At 40.6% G+C, this 20,998-nt stretch overlaps 2 protein-coding genes across 2 annotated transcripts in view; one reads left to right on the top strand and one right to left on the bottom strand.

Annotated features, from left to right (window-relative positions):
- Fancl (FA complementation group L) overlaps nt 1–10,465 on the top strand; it is a 65,011-nt gene extending 54,546 nt beyond the window's left edge. Inside the window, exons 8-14 of the mRNA XM_051165306.1 lie at nt 5,294–5,444; nt 7,409–7,492; nt 7,724–7,769; nt 7,863–7,944; nt 8,702–8,818; nt 9,931–10,002; nt 10,430–10,465. Of these exons, the coding sequence (XP_051021263.1) occupies nt 5,294–5,444; nt 7,409–7,492; nt 7,724–7,769; nt 7,863–7,944; nt 8,702–8,818; nt 9,931–10,002; nt 10,430–10,465 (588 nt within the window). The remainder of the gene's footprint in view (nt 1–5,293; nt 5,445–7,408; nt 7,493–7,723; nt 7,770–7,862; nt 7,945–8,701; nt 8,819–9,930; nt 10,003–10,429) is intronic.
- The window catches only part of Vrk2 (VRK serine/threonine kinase 2), a 102,390-nt gene continuing 91,822 nt past the window's right edge, over nt 10,431–20,998 (bottom strand). Inside the window, exons 11-12 of the mRNA XM_051165305.1 lie at nt 17,826–17,972; nt 10,431–10,885 (exon numbers count right to left, since the gene is read on the bottom strand). Of these exons, the coding sequence (XP_051021262.1) occupies nt 10,544–10,885; nt 17,826–17,972 (489 nt within the window). The 3' untranslated portion in view covers nt 10,431–10,543. The remainder of the gene's footprint in view (nt 10,886–17,825; nt 17,973–20,998) is intronic.

The raw sequence follows: 20,998 nt of genomic DNA, 5'->3' as shown, positions 1-20,998 counted from the left end.
ACTATGGAAATCAGTGTGGAGGCTCTACAAGAAATTAAAAATAAAATGCTGTATGACCTAGATATTTCACTCCTAGGCTTGTGCCCAGAGAAATCCATAGCCTACTATGGAAATATCTGCCTCTCTATTTATTGCTGCTCTCCTTACAGTAGGAAAAAAAAAAAGAAACCAACCTAGATGTCAACCTGCAGATTAATAGATAATGACATGCTATATATATGAAAATATGAACATTTACATTGGAAAGGAATATTATTCAGCTGTAACAAGAGGAGAAATCTTGAAATTTGCAAGAAAGTGGATGGTTTTAGAACATATAGCATTAACCGAGGACACCCACATTCAGAAAGGAAACACACAAACATGTTTTCCCTTATATGTAGATTCTAGCCTATAATGTGTGTGTATGTAAGTAGCTGTACGTCTAGGTATCCTTGATTGCTTTCTGTTGCTTGTGGTAAGAATGCTGACCACAAGCAGTTGGGGAAGAAAGGGCTGACTTCCGCTTACACTTCCAGGTTGTCTGTCATTGGTGGTAGCCGAGCAGGCAGAGAACACAGGCGCAGTAGCAGGAAGCAGGAAGCAGAGCTCCTTACTCACTAGTTCTTTGGTACATTCACCATGCCTTCTTATAGCTCAAACCAGTTGTCTAGGGACGTACCCACCCACAGTGGCCAGGCCCTTCTACATCAATTAGCAAATAAGAAAACGCCCCGCATACATGCACATAGGCCAGTGTGATTGAAGTAGTTCTTCAATTGAGATTCCCTCATCCCAGGTGACCCAGGTTGTGTTAAGTTGACAATAAAAGCCAAGTCATTTCCTCCCTTATCAATTTGACAAATACATCACCATTAAACCATAACCTTTCCTTTTTTGTGTGTCCCCAGGAACTCGTGTAAGTACTTAATATAAAATATGATACAACTTGAGAAGTCTCACTATTTAAAAAAGTTTCAGTCCTTTAAAAGTTTGTTGTCTCTTTAAGAGTCAAGAGACTCTCAACTGTGGACTCCTGTAAAGTTGAAAACAAGTTACGTACTTTCTTATTCTGAAAGACAAGAATCAGGGCATAGGAAAATATCAGACCAGAGTAAAACCATTCCCCAGCAATGTAAATCCAAATTCTATGGCTCAATGTCTTGAGAGTCATGATGTTCTGGATCTCAAAGGTTTTGTGTGCCATTCCAGAACTGCCATCCAATACACACACAGCTTGTTTTGTAGGCTCAGGACAGCTGCACTTCATACCTGCCACTGTTCTTGATGGCAATCCCATGATCCTGGCTTCTCCAGTATCCTGGCTTCTTCTCTGCAACAGAGGCTGCACCCTAACCATTAGCCTCATTAGGAACAGTGACCCTGCCATGTAGTGCCAGGCCTGAACCACTCTTCATAACCCTGTCATTCTTACCTCTTATGTCTTCAATACCACCATTAAGTATATGAATTACTAAGTCCAACTACAACTTGAGATGCAGCCTTGCTCTTCTCCCTAGGACCATAGCTTCTGTTCCTGAACTTGGGAAAATGCTCCCCAAAGATTTCACACTAATGATGCTGATCTCTCTCAGTAATCATAGCTGATTCTTCAGCTCCAGATGACTAGCATCCTTTGTCTTAATAATGCACAGGTTCACCTCAGTGGTGCTGGCCTCCTGATATGAAAAATAATTTTTTTGCTTCAGTTGACCAGAGACTATAGATTCTTAAAACAAAGTGCCACACAAACAACCCCAGCAGTCTTGGCTATCCTCTGACACGTCACAAGTCAGGCCTCCATTGTCTCCATTTCTCCCAACATTCGTATCTTCCAAGACCCTACAACACATCCCTTTAGGCTCTGCACCTCGTATAGTCCTCCCCAAAACAACATGGTCAGTGTATCACAGCAACACCCCACTCCTGGTGCCAATTTCTGTATTACTTCTTTATGATGCTATGAAACAGTGCTGTGGCTGAAAGCAGCTTAAAGAAGAAAAGGTTTCATCATGAACCGTCCAGTTTATGGACTGGCCTACCTGGGGTGACATAGAGTGAAGAAACAACAGACACACATACAGAAAAGTACGATGAGCTATACACTCTGATGGAGATATGCCAACAGTATCTTGGAAACTGCTTATAATCAGCATGAAGGCAGAGGAAGTGTGTGTGGGTCTCTGCAAACAGGCCTCTCCCATACTCCCACAATCAAGGCCAGAGGTGGCTAATAAACTAGATGACCTCTGTGCTATCTGTATGACCAGATCTTCCCCTGAGCCCTTAAGATAACATATATTGGTAGCCCATCTTTAGAACCCATTTTCGTGGCAAAGGTAACATGTGCTTTAAGAAGAGTTTTGATGTAATTATGCCTTCTTGTGTACAGGAGATTGTTACACCAGGAAACACAACCCAGTAGCTGGTGTTGGTTCAGACTTCTAGAGTCTCACACTGGGCAGCTTATTTTAGGCATATTAAAGTACAGTACAATTTGGAAAACTGTTTCCTGCAGTTACAGAGTCCTAGCAAGTAACCAGTTTGTTCTCATTGCCTTAATAGATTTTTAACTTAATTGCATCTCTTTTAAATGTCACCTAAACGGACAAACAGTACATGCTGTTTTGTGTATAGGCTTCAGTCCCCCACCCCGAGTATAGTTTTAAATTCATAACTGTGATGGTTTAGATTAAGAATTTGTTCCCACGTTTTGTCTTTTCTTTTTTGCCAGGGCATCTGGACTTTTACAGGTTTGGGGTTTTTGTGAACATAGATGGACTGGGCATCTTTATAGACTCGTTATTGTGGACTTGTTTTTTCACTTCTTTCCGGGTGGAATTGCTAGATCATAAGGTAGGGATGTCTTTAGTTTGTAAATAAATTATGTTTCCAGATCTTTTCAGAGAGATGTGACTTTTATACACCTCAGCCCATGGTTCGGGGTTGTGTAAAATGTTTAGTAAGAGCTGCTCTTACTAAGGTGCTCTCACTTGTTCTTGATTTGAGTTTTCATTTTATATTGCATATTTGAAGTTGACAGACTCTTTTTTTTGTTTTTTTGTTTTTCGAGACAGGGTTTCTCTGTGTAACCTTGGCAATCCTAGACTCACTTTGTAGACCAGGCTGGCCTCGAACTCACAGCGATCCGCCTGCCTCTGCCTCCCGAGTGCTGGGATTAAAGGCGTGCATCACCACGCCCGGCTGAAGTTGACAGACTCTTTATCAAATATCAGTATATCAACTATACCAATAGTTTTGGTGACATCTACACTGTGCACATTACAGAATGAAAAGTTGTTGGGCTAGAGAGATGGCTCAGAGGTTAAGAGCATTAACTGCTCTTCCAGAGGTCCTGAGTTCAATTTCCAGCAACCACATGGTGGCTCACAACCATCTATAATGAGATCTGGTGCCCTCTTCTGGCATGCCGGTGTACATGCAGGCAGAACACTGTATATACAATAAATAAATAAATCTTTAAAAAAGAAAGAAAGAAAGAAAGAAAAGTTGGCTTCTTAGAGACCTTACTTTCCTCATAACTTTGGCCACACTATTTTTTGATATGTATGTGGATATTATTGCTAACATATAATAGTAACCTAGGATTTTAATTGGATAATTTCAAACTAAGGGTTGGTGTGTTATTTGACAGCAAATTAAACAATCCCCATCTGTCTTCTTGCGTTTGGTGAGATCATTTTAGTCCCATTTCCTACATCCCTGAGGCTGCTGACAAACAGTTTCTCTGGAATGTGTAGCTACCCTTAAAGCATTTGTTCTGAAAGATTTCGAGTTAAGTCGAATAATGGCTCTTAGGCCTAGGGTTTCCTTTCTCTACCATCTACGTCTAGTTTGAGGATTATTTGTGTTGTTCAGTTTCCCTTAAACTGCCATTTTCTTATTTTAAAAGCATTTATTGTTCAAAGTGCAGTTAGAATTTTTGTATGTAGGCGAAATGGCCAGTGTGTTTGTAAATACTTTCAAGTAAAAGACTCTGCCATGAAAATGCTTTGCCATCTCTTTTTGAATGAGACTAAACATTAGGTAAAGAGCGAAATTCATATATTTTACATACACAGGTATAGATACAGATGGAACAAGGAGAAGCCCCAGGTATACTGATTTTAGAACTAGCCATATCAGAGTTTAGTTATTTGATTTGTTACTTACATCTGCACCTTAATGTGGCATACCATAAAAAGGGACACGCTCCCTTTAATGTTATTTTCAGACATAAGGGTTTTAGTTCCCACTCTTATACTCAGCCCTATACTTGAAGCTCAGGGCTGAGAAGCTGTGGAGCCACTGCAGCGATGGGCAGCGAGCGTGAGCAAGCTCTACTCTACAGCGTTTTCAGGACACATTGCTTCTTTTGCCACTTATTTTGGTGACAAAATACATCTGTCCTATTTCCAGACTTGGTACATGTTTTGGATATTTGAAACAGTAAAGTACTAATTTTTATACTACTATACAAAAATTTTTAGCAAATAGTTCTACCTTTTAAATACATCATAATATATTATAAAAATGCTTTCCTTTTCTAAAAGAAAAAAATACAAATTAATTTTAAAATCAATCATGGCTTATTAAGTGAAATGTATTTAAGCTAACTCTTATATGATTTAAACTGAATTCAGAGGCTGACTAAATATCAAATGTGAAAAGTTGTAAATTTTTTAAGAATTAAAAAAAAATTAATGCAAAGCTTGGTTGGAGATAAAGTTAAGCGCCAGAGCACTTGCCTAGTATCCTTGGTTTAATCCCCAGCACAGCAAAAATAAATAAATAAATAAATAAAAATGAAAACAACAACCAGGAAAAAAAATCCACCACTTTTATACTTTTGTAATAAATGGGTCTGCAAAGTTTGCTAATTTGCTAATACTTAAAGTTAATCTAGTGTAATTATGCATAGCATTGTATTTAATTTCGTTTTGTAGCAAAAGAATAATTTGTAGTAAACGTGCAGGTATATGCTCAGTGCACTCTAGATAATATAGCATCAGTGTTTATTCCTATCTGTCACTTTATGTGATCTCTGTTCATATGTATAACATGCATCACGTGGTTTCATGGAGACCATTCTTGATGATAGGTAGTAGTGACAAAGATAGTGCCAGTGCTGCTGGGGGTAAGGAAGCCGGAGCCATGGCGGGGAGCACTGGGAGCACTGGGAGCAGTGGTGCCTGCGCCTCATGTTCCAGGGGAAGTGAAGCTGCCTCAAGGGCCTGAGTGGACTGTGTTTTGAGTGGAAACCGGCTTTCTGTTGGTAAAGCTTGGTAACTTCCCAGGTTCTGTCTTTTCACAGAGCTCCTTGGTGAACGTGTATAGTCAGTTCGTGGCGGCCTTGGAGACGCTGAAGACATTCTGGGATGCTATGGATGAAATTGATGAGAAGACCTGGGTGCTGGAACCAGAGAAGCCTCCGCGGAGTGCTACAGCACGCAGGATTGTATTAGGTAGGGAAGGACGCCGAGACTTTTTCAGATGTCTCATTTTATTTTATATTATTTGCAAAAACACATTTGAAAATAGCAGTTAAAATCTTAAGATGAAATTTCTTTGTATGGATTCAGCTATTGAAACTCTTAGGACTAAAACCGACATGGTTAAATGTAACTGTTTAGATGGACAAGTGTTTCATTAAGGAAGGCGATGCTCCAGTGGCGGCCACATCCACACCGTATTTAATTGGCACGGAAACTGTAGGGTAGGTAACTCAAAATGAACACTGCTCAGAACAGAAGCCTGTGCTAGAAATAATGAAGTCTTTATCTTCCGTGGAAACTAAGATCTGTCAATACTTTCTCACAGAAGATAGCGAGGGAAGGACACTGAATTGGGTTTTGCCGCTGAGAGAAAACAGAAGGCGCCAAGCGAGCCCTGAGGCACGAGTATCCCCTCTCTGATGAGTGGACATAGCTGACGAGCGGGAGCGCGGGCGCGGTGCTCCTGCCCCTGCCACGCTCTTGTCTCTGCCAGAGGTTATTTTCCTCATGAGCAAACAAAACAAAGCCTGTCTTAGAGTTTAACCTTTTTAAAGATTTTAGAGTTTTAAATAATATTTCTCACCATATTATGGTAATAGCTGCTAGGGATATTTTCCTCAGCTTTGGCCTTGTTAAATGCTACTGTAAAACCTACATCCCATTTTGAAGTAGTGATGCGAATCCTGCCGGTCAGTGGCAGCTTAGCCTCTGTACTCTCCTCACAGCTTGGGAGATGGGCGGGGTTGGGGGGAGATCGGAACTGCAGCGTTTACTAGCAATGTGCTACTTTCCAGCTGGAATAATTAACCAATTATAGTGTATTTGTCAACAAGTAGATGCTAAGACTGAAAACATATTCTTTAGAGAAATGTCATGACTTATTATCATCATGGCCCCATTAAAATAATTATTCTTGAACAGTGTTTTTTATTAGATTTCCTATAGCTCAAGTTTGAAAAGCCAAGTTGTAGTCACATTCTGTGTCTGCTTTTAGCTCTTCTTCCCGCTTCAGGCCAACCTTTGAGTTGAAAGATGTGTTCCTATAGCCACTGCCTAAGTGGGAGCACTTTCTGGCCTGTGGTAGACAACGTTGTCCAAGGCTGATGAGAAGTGTGTGTTCTGTACTGATAAAATCTTATTTTTTCTCATTGGATGGCTATACCATGTATTTCTTCTTTACTTTGACTTTTTTTTTTTTTTTTTTTTGGCCAGATTTGTTTATTTAAATTTTTACTGCCAACTTTATCAAAAAGCTTATAGACTTTATCATATCATTTTGTTACTAAAGTGAGCTGAAATTGATTTTAACTATACTACATAACTTCGCTGACTAGTAGGAAGCTTTGGGGAATTTGTACATATTCAATACAGGTATGCTTGTAAAAGAACCTAGTAGTAAGTAAAGTCATCTTTCTCAGCTTCAAAAATACTTTCTTTGAGGTAAGTATTAAGACAAACATCTGTCTAATGTGAATTAAACATTCGTTAACTTTCATAAAGTACAAATACAATGTTTTATATAAGTTTCCTTAGACATGTCAATTATTGCCAGCTATTAGTTTGACCATAGTTATATGAAATATTAAGTTTGTAAAGAAAGTCATAAAAAGTACTTTTCTTCATTACTTAAATGTATAATGTTTATATATTAACAGCATTTATCAATCCACTGAACTTTTTTTATGAAATCTTACTGGGACATAATTACCAGACTACCAGCTTAAGTTACTCATATAAATTTTGGTCTTGTCTTTTCAAGGTTGAGATCCCTGAATCTGTAAGGACAGTCATAATTTCAAAAATACTTGTCAGTGTTAAACAATGATATGTTTGCCTCTACATGGCATTAAAAAACATTTGGCTGGGTTTTCCTGAGAAGAAAAGAGGTGGCTTGGCCAGCTACTCACATCTAAAAGCTGTTCCTTTCATTCCAGGGACTAACGTGTCCGTAAACATAGAGGTCGACCCCAGGCACCCTGCCATGCTTCCCGAGGTTTGCTTCCTGGGACCTGACCATGGTATGAGAGGTCAGGGTGAATACCCGGAACAGGTTCATAAGATCCTGTCTAATGCTGTCATATATTCAGAATACTAATATTACAGTTATTGTACATACATTTCTCATTTTAAACTTATACTTTTTAACAAAATAGATCATTTAGATTTTAAGCCAAATAGCTAAACAAATACTGTATGCAGCAACAAAGCCTAAATTATTAAAACTTTTTTCCTCTTTTTAATATCCAAAGTGATAAAACCCCTAGGAATCAAGCTGAGTGGGAATATACATTTATGGTAGGTACCTTGGCAATATAATTGGTCCTGTTCTATGGCTTAACAGACTTTATAGGGATTTTTCTTTTTTTTTTTTTTTTTTTATGTTTTTAGGGATCCAGAAAATAGTCTGTTACAAAATTTGAAAGACGTTTTAGAAATTGATTTTCCAGCTCGTACTATCTTGGAAGAATCTGTAAGTTTAATTATTGCTCTAATAGTCTGCATTATGTGAATAATAAAATTTAAATGCTCCTCTCAGAAAAACAAGGCAAAAAAAAAGAAAGAAACTGGGAGAGTGTTGTAACACGGAGCTCTTGGTTAACTGGTGTCAGCGAACTGGCTAAGCTCTGCTAGTAGGTGGCTCACGTGTGCTTTGCTCATGGTCTTCAGCAGCGAAGGGGTTAATGACAGACACATTTATTAAAACTACAAAGAAAAGAAGAGACACTAATGAGATGTTTGGGCTTTGTACTGTCTGCTTATGGCTGACTACAGTGCAGGCTTAATTAGTTTGCTGTAAGTTTGTGAAGGACAACCGTAGTTGTTCGGAAGCAAGCAGCACCATCGACGCTGTGACGATAAAGAAGGCAGGCCTGACTCAGGACTGAGCTACTGCTGACAACAAGAAATGGTGGCGATGGTTTTCTTTGTCCCTTTGCCACAGGATTGTACAGTGGGGTGCTCACTACTCACGTCAGATCTGTCTCTGTGTGTACACAGGCGTGTTTGTGTGCGTGGAAAAATACTAAAACCCAAAAATCTTGTCAGCCGAAAATGAGATCTGTGTGTATTTGAGTGCAAGTGACTAGGTGCTGTCACCTGCTTGTATGTTCCACAATACAGAAACAACCTTATAAGATACAGATATAAAAACGAGTATTATGTATATCATATTTGTCCTTCCTGATCTTACCATATGCACATTAAACACACACACTTTTCTTTTGAAGGACTTTAGCATGGACTGTGGGATCTGTTACGCCCGACACCTTAATGGGTCCATTCCTGACCAAGTATGTGATAATCCCCAATGTGGACAGCCTTTTCATCAAATGTGCTTATATGAGGTAAAGTTGCAGTCATCCGCATATGAGATACAGATTCTGAGCTCTGTGCACCAAAGTAGTCCCCTCTTTCGCCACCAACTCCTCTTAGTATTTCTGTTATATTAGTTTACTAGTTAACCTTACTAGTTAATTTTAACTTACTAGTTTAAATTCCCAGGCTTCAGTTTTTCATCTTGGATACTATTGAGTGTGCCAGAGAATGTCAGGGCAAAAACAATCTACAATGCACCAGTGAACAGCGTATTGACACATAAGAAGTCGATGGTAGGAATGAGTGAAATCTTAAATGTCGGTCTCCACTATGCAAATTCTCTAGGTGTGCCAGATGAAGGGGGCCAAGGGGGTGGAGTGAGGAAGTTAGTGAGCAGGAAGTACTTCTCCTGGGCAGCCGGATGTGTGTACAGGGTAAATACAGCAACTCTCTTGAATACGCAAAGGTTTTTGTGACCTGAGCACCTTTTCTACATGAATTGCACTTCCATCTCTCAGAAAGTTCATCTGCGTAGCATTCCTGTTAGGGCACAGCTCACAGGACTGACTGTCTCTGTGCAAATCACCTGCCAGTGGGAAAGGGCCGGAGACGCTCAGCGTTTCTCTTTTGAAGTGGGGCAGAATACGGATAGTGCTGTTTACCCTCTCTTACTAGGTTTTCTTGGGAAATTCTAATGGAATCTGTACTTTCTTTTGTGATTGTGAATATTCATTTTAATTTTTAAAAAAAGGGATTGCCTCATACTTACAATGAGTACAGTAAAAATTACCCTACTGGTGAAATAAGATCAGAACCTCAAAATCCTAAGATAACTTTTACAGAGAAATTGTTGATATATGATTAATTGGTTTAGGTATGTGAACCACCAGAACTTGGATAAATCCCTGTGTATGTCTCTTTTTCATGTAAAAGTGTGTAGCTATCAGCTAAGTCTTAAAGGGCCCGTACACTGCTTATACACTAGAAGTTTATATTCTAAATTTGAATACTGACCTCCTAATTATTAGTATGATAGTAAGAGGACGTGGGTTCAGAAAAGGTTTTCTTTTTAGAAAACAGAATTAGTCAGTCTGGGATGGCGTGTGCGCACTGACGCTGTTCTGCACTTCCTCCTGCACAGTGGCTGAGAGGGCTGAGCACCAGCAGGCAGAGCTTTAACGTCTTGTTTGGTGAATGTCCCTATTGTAGTAAGGTAAGCCATGTCATTCACATTTCATAAAGTGTCCCTGGCTCTGGGGAACGTGTGATAGACACTGGATAGATAGTATATTAGGTTACATGAAGGTTTTAAAATATGTTGTTTTCTGTCTCATCAAACTATGATAGTTTCCTGTGAGACAAATTAGCCTTAAATATATCTTAATTTCCAAGGTATCTTTGATCAAAAAGAGTTATGTCTTCTTGATTTCTTGGTAATCCTAAGAAAATATTTTGATACTGTATGGTGAAATCATTTCTAATAGAAAGTCAATAGTAAATTAAAGTACTATTTTAATTGTTAAGAATGTGCCCAAAATTTTGTTAAAATGTATTCTTATTCTCATCTCTTCTCTCTCTCTCTCTCTCTCTCTCTCTCTCTCTCTCTCTCTCTCTCTCTCTCTCTCTCTCTCTCTCTCTAGCCAATTACCTTAAAAATGTCTGGAAGAAAACCATGAAGAAAGAATAAAACACACCTGTGAGGAGATGGAATGTTAAGAATTGTTAAAAAACAAGAAACAATTTATTTGGTGACATTAGAGAAAATACAAAGCAAGACATACTAATATCAGCAGACAGAATGCAGTGAGTCCGTAGCAGTACACCTCCGTCTTTGTCTCTTCGCTCAGGGTCAACGGAAAAACTGCATGCCACAGCCTTGGGGGTTTTTCCAGGTCTGTGCCGTGCACATCGCCCGGGGATGTGCATCTGTGCGGAGGCAGGGGTCTCGGCTTCCTGACTGCATCTCTCTGAGCACAGTCCACATAGGGCTTACGATACGAAGTTTGGGAACTCATATAGCTGGGTGGCTGCCGAAAACTGTGCATTTCACTCAGAAGATCAGAGTTCTCATATACTGTTCTTCTCCTCGAGTTTTCCTATGAAAGAAATATATTTTGTTGGATCTTAGCTTCCCAGGCCTTTAGTGTGTACTTTGTAACAATGCTAATAAAACAACACAGCAGGCAAGTCTGGTCATTAAACTAACGTGTTGACATTTGGTGTATAGCGACAGAGCAGAGTATTCGCAAGCCGGTGGCTGTGCAATGCCACAGCTCTGGACTTGTCTCCCGTGTCTTGAAACAGGTACAGTTGAACGACCGTTAACTACTGCTCACTACTTAATGTGATAGAGGTCCAAACTTGCTGTTTCTGTTTTAGCTTGGTGGCCTCTGGCACCCTCTGTCCTTCTACCAGCTACTGAGTAATTTAGAAGAAGACAGCTTCATCTCTAAGAAAGCAAAGAAATACCTATCTTCTTCACCATTCATCCATCCACCATTCGTCCACCATACATCCTCAGCACCACTACTCTAAGCAGCTTTCCGTCAACCCCATCCCCCTAAATGGTCACTTTCAAAGATCAAGAAGGATTCCTCCATGAACTATGTGTCAGCCAGGCACAGTGGTGCATGAGAAGAGTTCTGAGTTTAAGCCCAGCCTGCTCTGTATATCAAGTTCCAGGTCAGCCAGGGCTACACAGTGAGATCCTGACTCAAACAATGGAAAAACCAAGCAAAACCAAAAACCAGACAAAAAATACATTTAGAAGAGATGTTTTCTTATTAAATATGAATAGATTATTGTTTGAGATTCAGATGGAAATAACTCTACTGACAGTTTTTGTCACTAGAAAAAGATCATTGACTTTTTTTCTCCAGGATACAAAATCATTCTCACACAAAGAGAAAGAAACTGGCAATCAAATTTCCTAAGGCCAGGAGCCATTGGAAAGTTGTCTGTGTACCTCATCAGGAACAGACTCCACACTACTAGCCTTTGAAGAGGGACCTTCTGTGACTTTTACAGTGTCTCTCAGCAACAGCTAATGGATGCTCAGTATACTGGTGGACAAGTTTATACATTTTCTACAAACTTGCATGTTTGTGAGTAGTTTTCTTGGGACACAGCCACATCCATTTGTTTTGTCTATGAATGCTTTCACACTGAAATAGTACAGTTGAATAGTTCTGGGGAAAAACTATGGATTATAAGACCAAACATATTTTCAAACTAGACACTTTAAAATTTTGCTGGGCTGAAGTATAACTCCTGAGTTGATCCTTGGTGCCTAAAAGAAATTTCCCGGTGTCTGCATAAGAGACTGTTTTTCATATATGAGAAGGTCTCTTCGTTACTTTCTCATTGCTGTAATAAAATATGCTTACCAAAACCATTTGAGGGAGAAGGGCATATTTTGGCTTACAGTTCCAGATGGAAAGGGCCATGGAAGCAGGCAGGGAAGGCAGAGCAGCAGGAGCCTGGGTGGTGACACCACCTCCGCAAAAGGAGGCCAAGGTGAACAGAAGGTCAGGGGACTTCCTCCAGCAAGACTCCACCTGCTCAGTATCCCCAGCCTTCCCAAACTGCCATCAACTGGGAACCATATATTCCAGCAAGAAAGGCTATAGGAGACATCTCCCATCAGACTACAGCATGGGCGTGCTAAAATGTAGCTTGCTCTCTCTGGTTGAGGTGTGTGTGTGCGCAGCTGCAATGTTTAACCCAGAACTGGGAAACACTGGCACAGCTGGCTCACAGGAATGGCAAGGGCTTAAGGCAATGCAGTAATCTATCTGTTTTATTTTGGCTCTCAACCTGGAGTGACATTAACTCACTGAGGAGAATACAGTCTTTACAAATACTTGGGTTGTCACACTAGGAGGAAGCGCTATTAGCATCTAGTGGACACATAGTAGGAATGCTACTGAACATCCTACAACACACATGCAAGGCATCATGTAGCAAATAGCTAAGCCCTAAATGCTAATAGTATTGCTTCCAGAAGACTATCTTTTTTTTTTAAAGATGTATTTATTATGTATAGTGTTCTGCCTGCATGTGTGCCTGCCCGCCACAAGAGGGCACCATATCTCATCATAGATGGTTATAAGCCACCATGTGGTTGCTTGGACTTGAACTCAAGAACTCTGGAAGAGCAGTGCTCTCAACTTGAGCATCTCGCCAGCCCCAGAAGACCATCCTTTGAGCGTTATTAACCTTGAATGTGCATTGCAATCACTGGGGAGCTTAGGAAATACCAATGCAAATTCAAGTCAAGCCCCATGGGTATCAAACTACCTTTGGCTGATGAAATAAATACAAAACAATAAAATTAAGCAAAACTATATAAAGGGACTTTAAGAGCATCTCAAACCAACAAGGGACATACAAGGAGAGAAAATAGCCAAGACTTCAGAACATCTGCAAGTTTTAAGATTATGCTTACTGTAGATGAGACCAGAAAAAACATTAAATGGAAGTCATAATATGATTAAGTGGACAGACTCCAAACACTTGGGAGGACTTAAAGGAAAAGTTAAACATTAGTAAAAGGAATCTTAGCAGAGATAGGTAAATATAATCAGGTTGTGTAACTGAAAAATACAACATAGAAGATCCAACCCATTCCTGGCTGGGTTCTGTTGCTAGTTAGGTACTGATGCTTTGACAGTTATCCTGTTACTAGGCAAAGAAATATCCAAAGAGCAAGACTGACCTAAAAAAAAAAAAAAAAAAAAAAGCCTCATTTTCTGTGTAAAAAAGTATCTTACACACACATGTGCTTAGAACTCAGGAGGAAGAGTATGAAGGAAGGAAATATAACATGGGTGGAGTTACGGTGGAAACTTCCAATTTGATGACAATGTGAAGCCATAGATGAAAGAAGCTCAATAAACTACAAGCCCAACGCATGAAGGTGGTCATTCCTAGAGTACAACAAAAGAGAGTCCCTCAAAACATCTTGGTATAGCATCATCTACTTACAGGCTCACAAGTGAAGAAAACCCAGCAATTTGTTTCAAAACTTTTAAGAAAAAGCCAGGGTGGCCTACCTGACCAAGATGGCTTTGGGTATCATCTTTCTAGGATTCATTTTACCCAGCAGATGACTCAGAATTGGCTGTAGTTCTATTTGCATAGAATCCCAGGCTGGCCTTAAATTCATGGCAAATATTATGTGCCAGCCTCCTAGTTACTGGGATTGTAACAGTAAGCCACCACATGCCGCCCAATCTGTTGTGTTTCCATCAGTGTTTTACTTTGTGAGCCCTCATCAGAGTTAACTATTGAATGGCTTACAGCACTCTAGGATTTCTCTAACACAGGGCATCATAAACATTTTCAACTCCTGACGCCTCCTCTTTTGGGGGCTAGGAGGTTAAGACAGGGTTTCTTTGTGTGTAGCCTTGGCTGTCCTGGACTCACTTTGTAGACCAGGCTGGCCTCAAACTCATAGTGATCCGCCTGCCTCTGCCTCCCGAGGGCTGAGATTAAAGGCGTGCACCACCATGCCCGGCCCCTGCTGACACCTTTTTATGTGAAACAATTTTATATGACCCCAGATATACAAAAAATAGCTATGAAATAAGCTTGGTACTTGAGGAAGAAGTAAATTGATACATTGTGAGGCAGCAGTGGGTTGCCTGTTCTCCTTAATCCCCATCAAAATATCATTGCTATGCTTATGAGGAAGCTAACAAGGTCATCCTTAAATTTTAGGAAAGGAGGAGGAGAGGAGGTTAAAGAAAGGAATACTGCGAGGAACAAACTATGGGCTATTTGAGGGATCATACGGAAAACTATTACAGTAGAAGATTCTTGAGATACGTATATATGAAGGAAGAAAGGGAATCTAAATTGGAGTCACCAAGTAGCGGCCCCACTAAACATCTCTCTTCACCAAGTGAAACGTCCAGTGCCAGGAATGGGTTCCATCTAAATGAATGTTGGCCAAAGGGAAACTTCCAAACAACTCAGGCTATTGCCAAAGCTTCAGCTTGCTCTTCATGAATTGACAGTAAGGCCCCATTACAGAAGACAACACCTACATATCTCACTGAAATAAAAAACGCCAACCTAGTGCTTAACTAGAGACTTTCCCCTTATTGACAACTGTTCATAATACTGAAAGGCACTCAACATGCTACCAGAGGAGAAAAGTAAACAACCTAGCTACAAACCCTGAGGTCTACAATGGTGAATTGTTTGCAATAGTGGCACAAAATTTGTAGAGCAACCAACCACTATGATTGGCTTTAAGGCCTATGGAAACCATGTCTGTCACTTTTTGGGTGGCCAAGAACAAGAGACTAGGTAGCCCAGATACCTAGCAAAAAACTAATTGCTATTTGGCTACAGGAATGCAACAATAAAATGGCTCCCAACTGCTTGCTCAGCCATCATCAGGGATGCTTCTTCTGGCAGTAGATGAGTGCTAATACCAAGAGCCACAACTAGGCAATGGCAGAGTCAGAGAACTTTTTTTTGAGATGTCTAATCTCATGTTTTGTTTGGGTTTGCTTGTTTGTTTTACCTTATGGGCTTTGTTGCTTATATGTTATGGTTTCTGATTTTGTATGTGTACGTGTGTATTTGTCTCTGTGTGTGTATATGCTTCTTGGGCCTTTTTCTGTTTTCTGGTTTGATTGGTTTTTGCTGTTTTAAATTTGCCAGTTTGTTTTCTCGGGAGAGGCAGAAAAGTGTGGAGGTGGATGGGTGAGAAGTTGGAAGGAGAGGAGGGAAAACTATGATCAGAATATATTGTATGAAAATAATTATTAAAAAATATCTTATAGAGGGAGCAAGGCTTAATGGTTAAGCTCTGCAGTTTGTAAAGAAGACTGAAGGCATTGCAGTCCCAACTGTAGGATGTGCTGTAGGCTACAGTGATTCATGTAGTGTGCTGCTGGGGTAAGGAAAGGCAAACACTAGAAAACAACCCAGCAGTCCCGCTCGCACACTTAGCTGGCTTCTAAAACAGCATCCAAAGGAATTCAGTTAGGAAGTGGAAAAGAATCATTCCAAGGAAGGACGCTGTGATAAGACAAGTGTAAAGGAGTGGACCTCCCCTCCCACCTCACACCACACACAGGGACTGAGAGTCGGGAAGCAGCTGTGAATGACAGTGTTGAGGGAATGAGCACCCATGTTACAGAGACATGCTGAGGGTCTCGTGTGGACACTGTGTAAAGGGTTTCCATAACTCACATGCAGGGAATGAATCCCAGCACTTGCAAAGACCCTCCAAAGAAGAAGATATGGATGGCCAGTGACAACAGTGCTATTAGTCATCATACAAACAGCTGTACTCCTGAGTTGGTACTGATCCACTTGTGAAAGTAGTTAAGTGCAAATGACTGGCAATACTAAATGTTGGAGACAGTGTAGGAATGACCAGAACACGTGCACATATAAAGGGTACAGCCACTTGCTACGAGTAGTTGCCAAGATTTTACACTTATTTGTTGGGTTGAGGAGCTGTTTGTGCCATGGCCCATGTGTTGAGGTCAAAGAGCATCTTCCAGGAGTCAGTCCTATTTTTTCAACATGTGGATCCCTGGAATCAAACCCAGGTGGTCTGTGGCAAGCATCTCTACTTGGTAAGCCATCTTGGCTGCTATGTGCCAACATTTTATAATTGAACACACATTTCTTTGCCTAGTGATCTAATAATGCGGTGTCCCATAAGAAATGCAGTCTCTGGGCAGAATTAATACAATATTTTCTGTAAATCTATTAAACTAGAAGTGATTCCCATGTCTATGGACACATGAGTTGCACAGTGACAAGGAATATTGGTATATTGATGAATGCAGAGATCTTTAAAGGTAATGGATGAAAGGAGCAGACATAAAATACTACAGATGGTATCACTGCACCATCGCGGAGTTTAAGAGGCAAACCTAATCTAAAGAGTAGAATCAGAGCTGATCCTGGAGTCAGAAGACTGAGCAAAGGAAGAAAGGGCTGCTGGCCTGAGGATCTCTGTGCCATCCATCCCACTGCCAGGCCAGCCAAAGCCTGCTTCACTGGAAACCTGGGCACCTACTATCACAGGACCCCTCCACTGTGGGACAGGAGATTCCAGTACACACTAAAGACTTAGAATTTCTGATTTTGTCACCAAGCAGTATTTGTGTTTAACTTTACAAGTGGGATTATAAAATATGCCCATTTGAAATAGATTTCTGTATGTAAGACTTAAAATAAAACCACAAATAATGCTATTTCATACTGAATAAATGTAAAAGGTTCCTCTGAGCACTAACAGCAACATTTCTCTCTGGATAAACTTGTTTGCTGGTTGGATGAGAAATGCATAACTCTACTTCTAATTTTTGACTCAGCTGCCAAGAAGTTCAGAGCCAAATTCAGTGCTCAGTTTAGTGATTAACATCCCAGCTGCCCCATATATCAATTTTTCTTGGGTGGAGGGTGAGAAAGGTGGGGGTATTAAATTATCCTGTTTCACACTGTGAACTGCTTCAGACCATGTGAGAATAATGGTGCACAAATCAAATGAAATGCTGGCTATTCTGACATAATTAAACTTTACTTTTCTCTCCAGATAAATTTTGTATGCTTTGCTTTCCTGGTGTGGGATGTCGGCTAAGGGAGGCCTTTTGCTGTTGTCTGCATGAGTCAGCCACAAAGGGCAGGTCACTCCATCCAAAGGATTCCAAACTCCGCCCACCGACAGGCAGATGGTGGCCTTACTTGTGATGGCAAGGGTTAGAGCAAAGGAATATAGGAAGGGCAGAATGCGCACAGGAGGGTCCCTGATGGATGGTAGGTGACAGAAGAAATCCATGTGCTTCATTGCATTCTTAGGAGAAGTAATCAGATCTGTGCACATGTGTATCTCCCTCTGTTCCTGAAACAAATGCTGTAGGCTGCTTTAAATGTACCAGGTGGACAGGGTATTTTCTGTCTTCATTTGACAAAAATCATGCAACCTTGGCCTTGGGCACAGGGCGTGTGAACTCTCCAAGTGTTTATCCTAAGTAACACCAAGAGGCCACCAGGGACTCTCACCTGTCCCACTGCTCTGCTCAGCAGCATGCCGGGCTGGCTCTCTTCACACTCCTCTCTCCGTGGTGCACTTGGCTCTCTGCAGACTCTCTCTGGGAACTTAGCTGGAAACTTGGTGGCTGGTTTTGTTGTGGCTTTTGGTGAATCAACCTGTTGGTATGGAGTAAGAATATATAATGAAATAAAAACTATGACATTTCTTTTTTTTTAAAAAACTCACTCACGTCCAGATTCTTTAAAAACCTAAGCTGCCTAACAATAGACCTGACAAACACACAAATCAAAAGCAACAATGGCTATTGTAGAAAACAATACCGAACAAACAACCCTCCCCCGCAACCCCTGCAATACCTAGCAAGATCCAGACCCTTCCTCATCAATGGGAAAATACCCATTAAAGTTAGTGTCACTGTTACACATACTTTAAAAATTATCTTCACAGAAAACTTGCTTACAATGAAAATTGTATTTTTATGGAACATTGTCACATTTTTAAACTGCATGTGAATTCATTATTAACCTTTGCTGCGAGTGGATCCAGTTATCGTTAAGCTTAAATTCCTATTAATTAGGACCTTATTTTCCTATTGTTGAAGAGAGGCTAATTAATGTGCATGTATACACGGAGCTTATGATATTGCTTACATAGACTGCAGGTAGTTTAACCTTTGTGCAGGATGAGTTCATGTCATCTGGCACTGTATACCAGTGCTGGAGGTTAACTTGATGACAAGCTCACTGTCTCTTAGCTTCTTTTTCACACTGTGGTGACTTCTGGGGAATGACTGACTCTCAATAACCTTGAAGTAGACACAAGAATAGAGGGCACCTCCTACAACACAGGTAGAAGATTGAAAGCCAACGAAGGTCCTTGAGTGAAGTGTTTGTTCGGCAGCTTCACAGTTACAGCAGCTCAGAGTGCTACTGCCTTTTTCCCTGGGTTAAACGAAGAGCAGGAGACAGGAACAGCCAAAGGGGAAATAATGGAGTAGCCTGTGCCAAAATAGAGAATAAATTATGCTGGCTGGGCAAATAGAGCCTTAATTTGTAGCCTCTCAATTTCCAGTTTCTATTGCCAAGGGTGTTCGTTGCTTCTCTTTGAAATAGGCTACTGCCCTGAAGGCGGGGCTCGGTTGTCACAACACTCTCCTTTACTCCCACCTACTCCCGGATCTCAGCATCTTAATGAATGGCAAAACCACTGCCTTTCACTAACCTGCACACTGGAAATGCTTCCAATTCACTTGGAGTTTACTGTTTGTTCACGCACCCTCTAAGTCCACTGGGAAAGCTGATGGAACCGAGAATCCACCCTCCCTGCTTAGTAAGAAATATACACGTACTTGGTATGTATTTCAGTAGTGTAAAAGAAAGGTCCCCAATACTTGTTTCACCCTCGGAAACACTGGCGTAGCAGTCATTGTGAAACATGCTCTGAATTAGTTAAAGGTTTTTCCTTCCATCTTTATTGAGACATAAGCAACAAATGAAGACTTAAGTTGTGTGCTGCTGTGTTTTGACATTTGCACATTGTAAAATACCATGGTTGAGTCCATACATATATCACGTCTGAATGTGACATCTACTTTCTTAGTAGGTTTTAAGCACATGACTCAGTAAGTATAGCCGCCATATACTGTGTAATAGGTTCCTGGAACTCATCCATCTTTCAACTGAAATGTCTGTGTCTTTAACTAATATCCCCACATGTTCTCCAACACAAAATTTCCGGCATCTACCATGCTTCTCTCCAATGTCTTGTTGAATTAGGTTCCACATATGAGTTACAACTGTGCAGTGTCCATCCTGACCTGTTGGGCACATTTCATTTAGTATGAAAGGAAAGAGGGGATTTCTTCCTTTTTCAGAGCTGGATGACTTTCTTACTCAACCACTACTTTCATTCATTCATCAGCAGATTCTCCTTTCCCTACTACAAATAACTCTAAAATATAAGATGTACAGGTCTCTGTGACATGATCTCATTTGTCCCGGCTATGCATTCAGAACTGGGGGTGTGGGGTTCTATGGACCGCTCCTAGTTGAGATAACTGAGGACTTTTAGTCTCTCCTGTGCACTAAGTATGTAAGGCGCCGGGTTTTCCTCAAGAGCATCTGACATGTGAACAGGATTGGGCATAATACATTTCATCCCATGAGGTTTCTTGGAAGAGATGGTAGCTCCTGGATATGGTCAGTGGCTAGAGACTTGGTCTGCAATGCCATGGACTTTTTTGTTTGTTGTCTTGTTTTGGTTTTTGGAGACAGAGTTTCTCTGTGTTGCCTTGCATGTCCCTGAGTGCTGGGATTATAGGTATGCGCCACCGTACCGGCGCCACAGACACTTCTATCTAATAAGCAAAATACTTCCCACTTTTCTATATATATATAGAAAAGTTTCTACACAAATTTATAATGCTGAGGTTAAGATGGGATGAATAAATTCTTAATTTTGAACAGAGTGAAACTTTCCTATTTACAAAGATATGAAAATAAACATAAAAAGGAAAATTGAAATGTGAAAAAATAGGCATTGTTTTCAGAGAAACTCACTACTTAAATGAGATGGATTTTACTTAGTTTTCCCTCTGTACCCTTATACTGTTCTATAAAATCAGAACACATTTATACGCTGAAACACTGATAGTAAAAAAGTCTTCTAACCAGGGATTTGTGTTCTATTTCTTTCATTTAGAAAAAGATGCAGGAAGACAATGTCATAGATGGATCTTGAGGGCTGAAGCTTCACCATGAAGGTTTGCACCTCAGCAACACACTTTCCCCCGGCCTTAGGTTCAGGCTGAGAAAAGGAACCACATTTTATTATTTTATTGTGTGAGATGAGGGAAACTTTCATTCTGACCAACAGTTTTCCCTCTTCCTTGAAATGGGCAACTCAATTGAATTCCTGCTCCTCAAAAAAGAGGCACAGACAACAAGCCGGGGGACTGGAGACACGGCATGGCTGCCCGTGCAGTTCCCCCATTGAGTTTACACTCTGAGAACCCTGGGGCAGAAACTGACCTCAGCAAGTACTGGGGAGATGTGCTTTTATTCACTGAATTTGAAAGAGTCAATTCCAGAGAGTGACCAGGGAACATAGCTCAATGGTAGCATGCCTGCTAAGAGGATGGCAATCGAAACAAGACAAAACAAACGAACAAAGCCGACCGCTT

The sequence above is a fragment of the Acomys russatus genome, chromosome 22 (genome assembly GCF_903995435.1).
Source record: "Acomys russatus chromosome 22, mAcoRus1.1, whole genome shotgun sequence".
Lineage (NCBI taxonomy): Eukaryota > Metazoa > Chordata > Mammalia > Rodentia > Muridae > Acomys > Acomys russatus.
The sequence above is the reverse complement of the archived record's forward strand: the minus strand, read 5'-3'. Positions and strand labels throughout refer to the sequence as shown.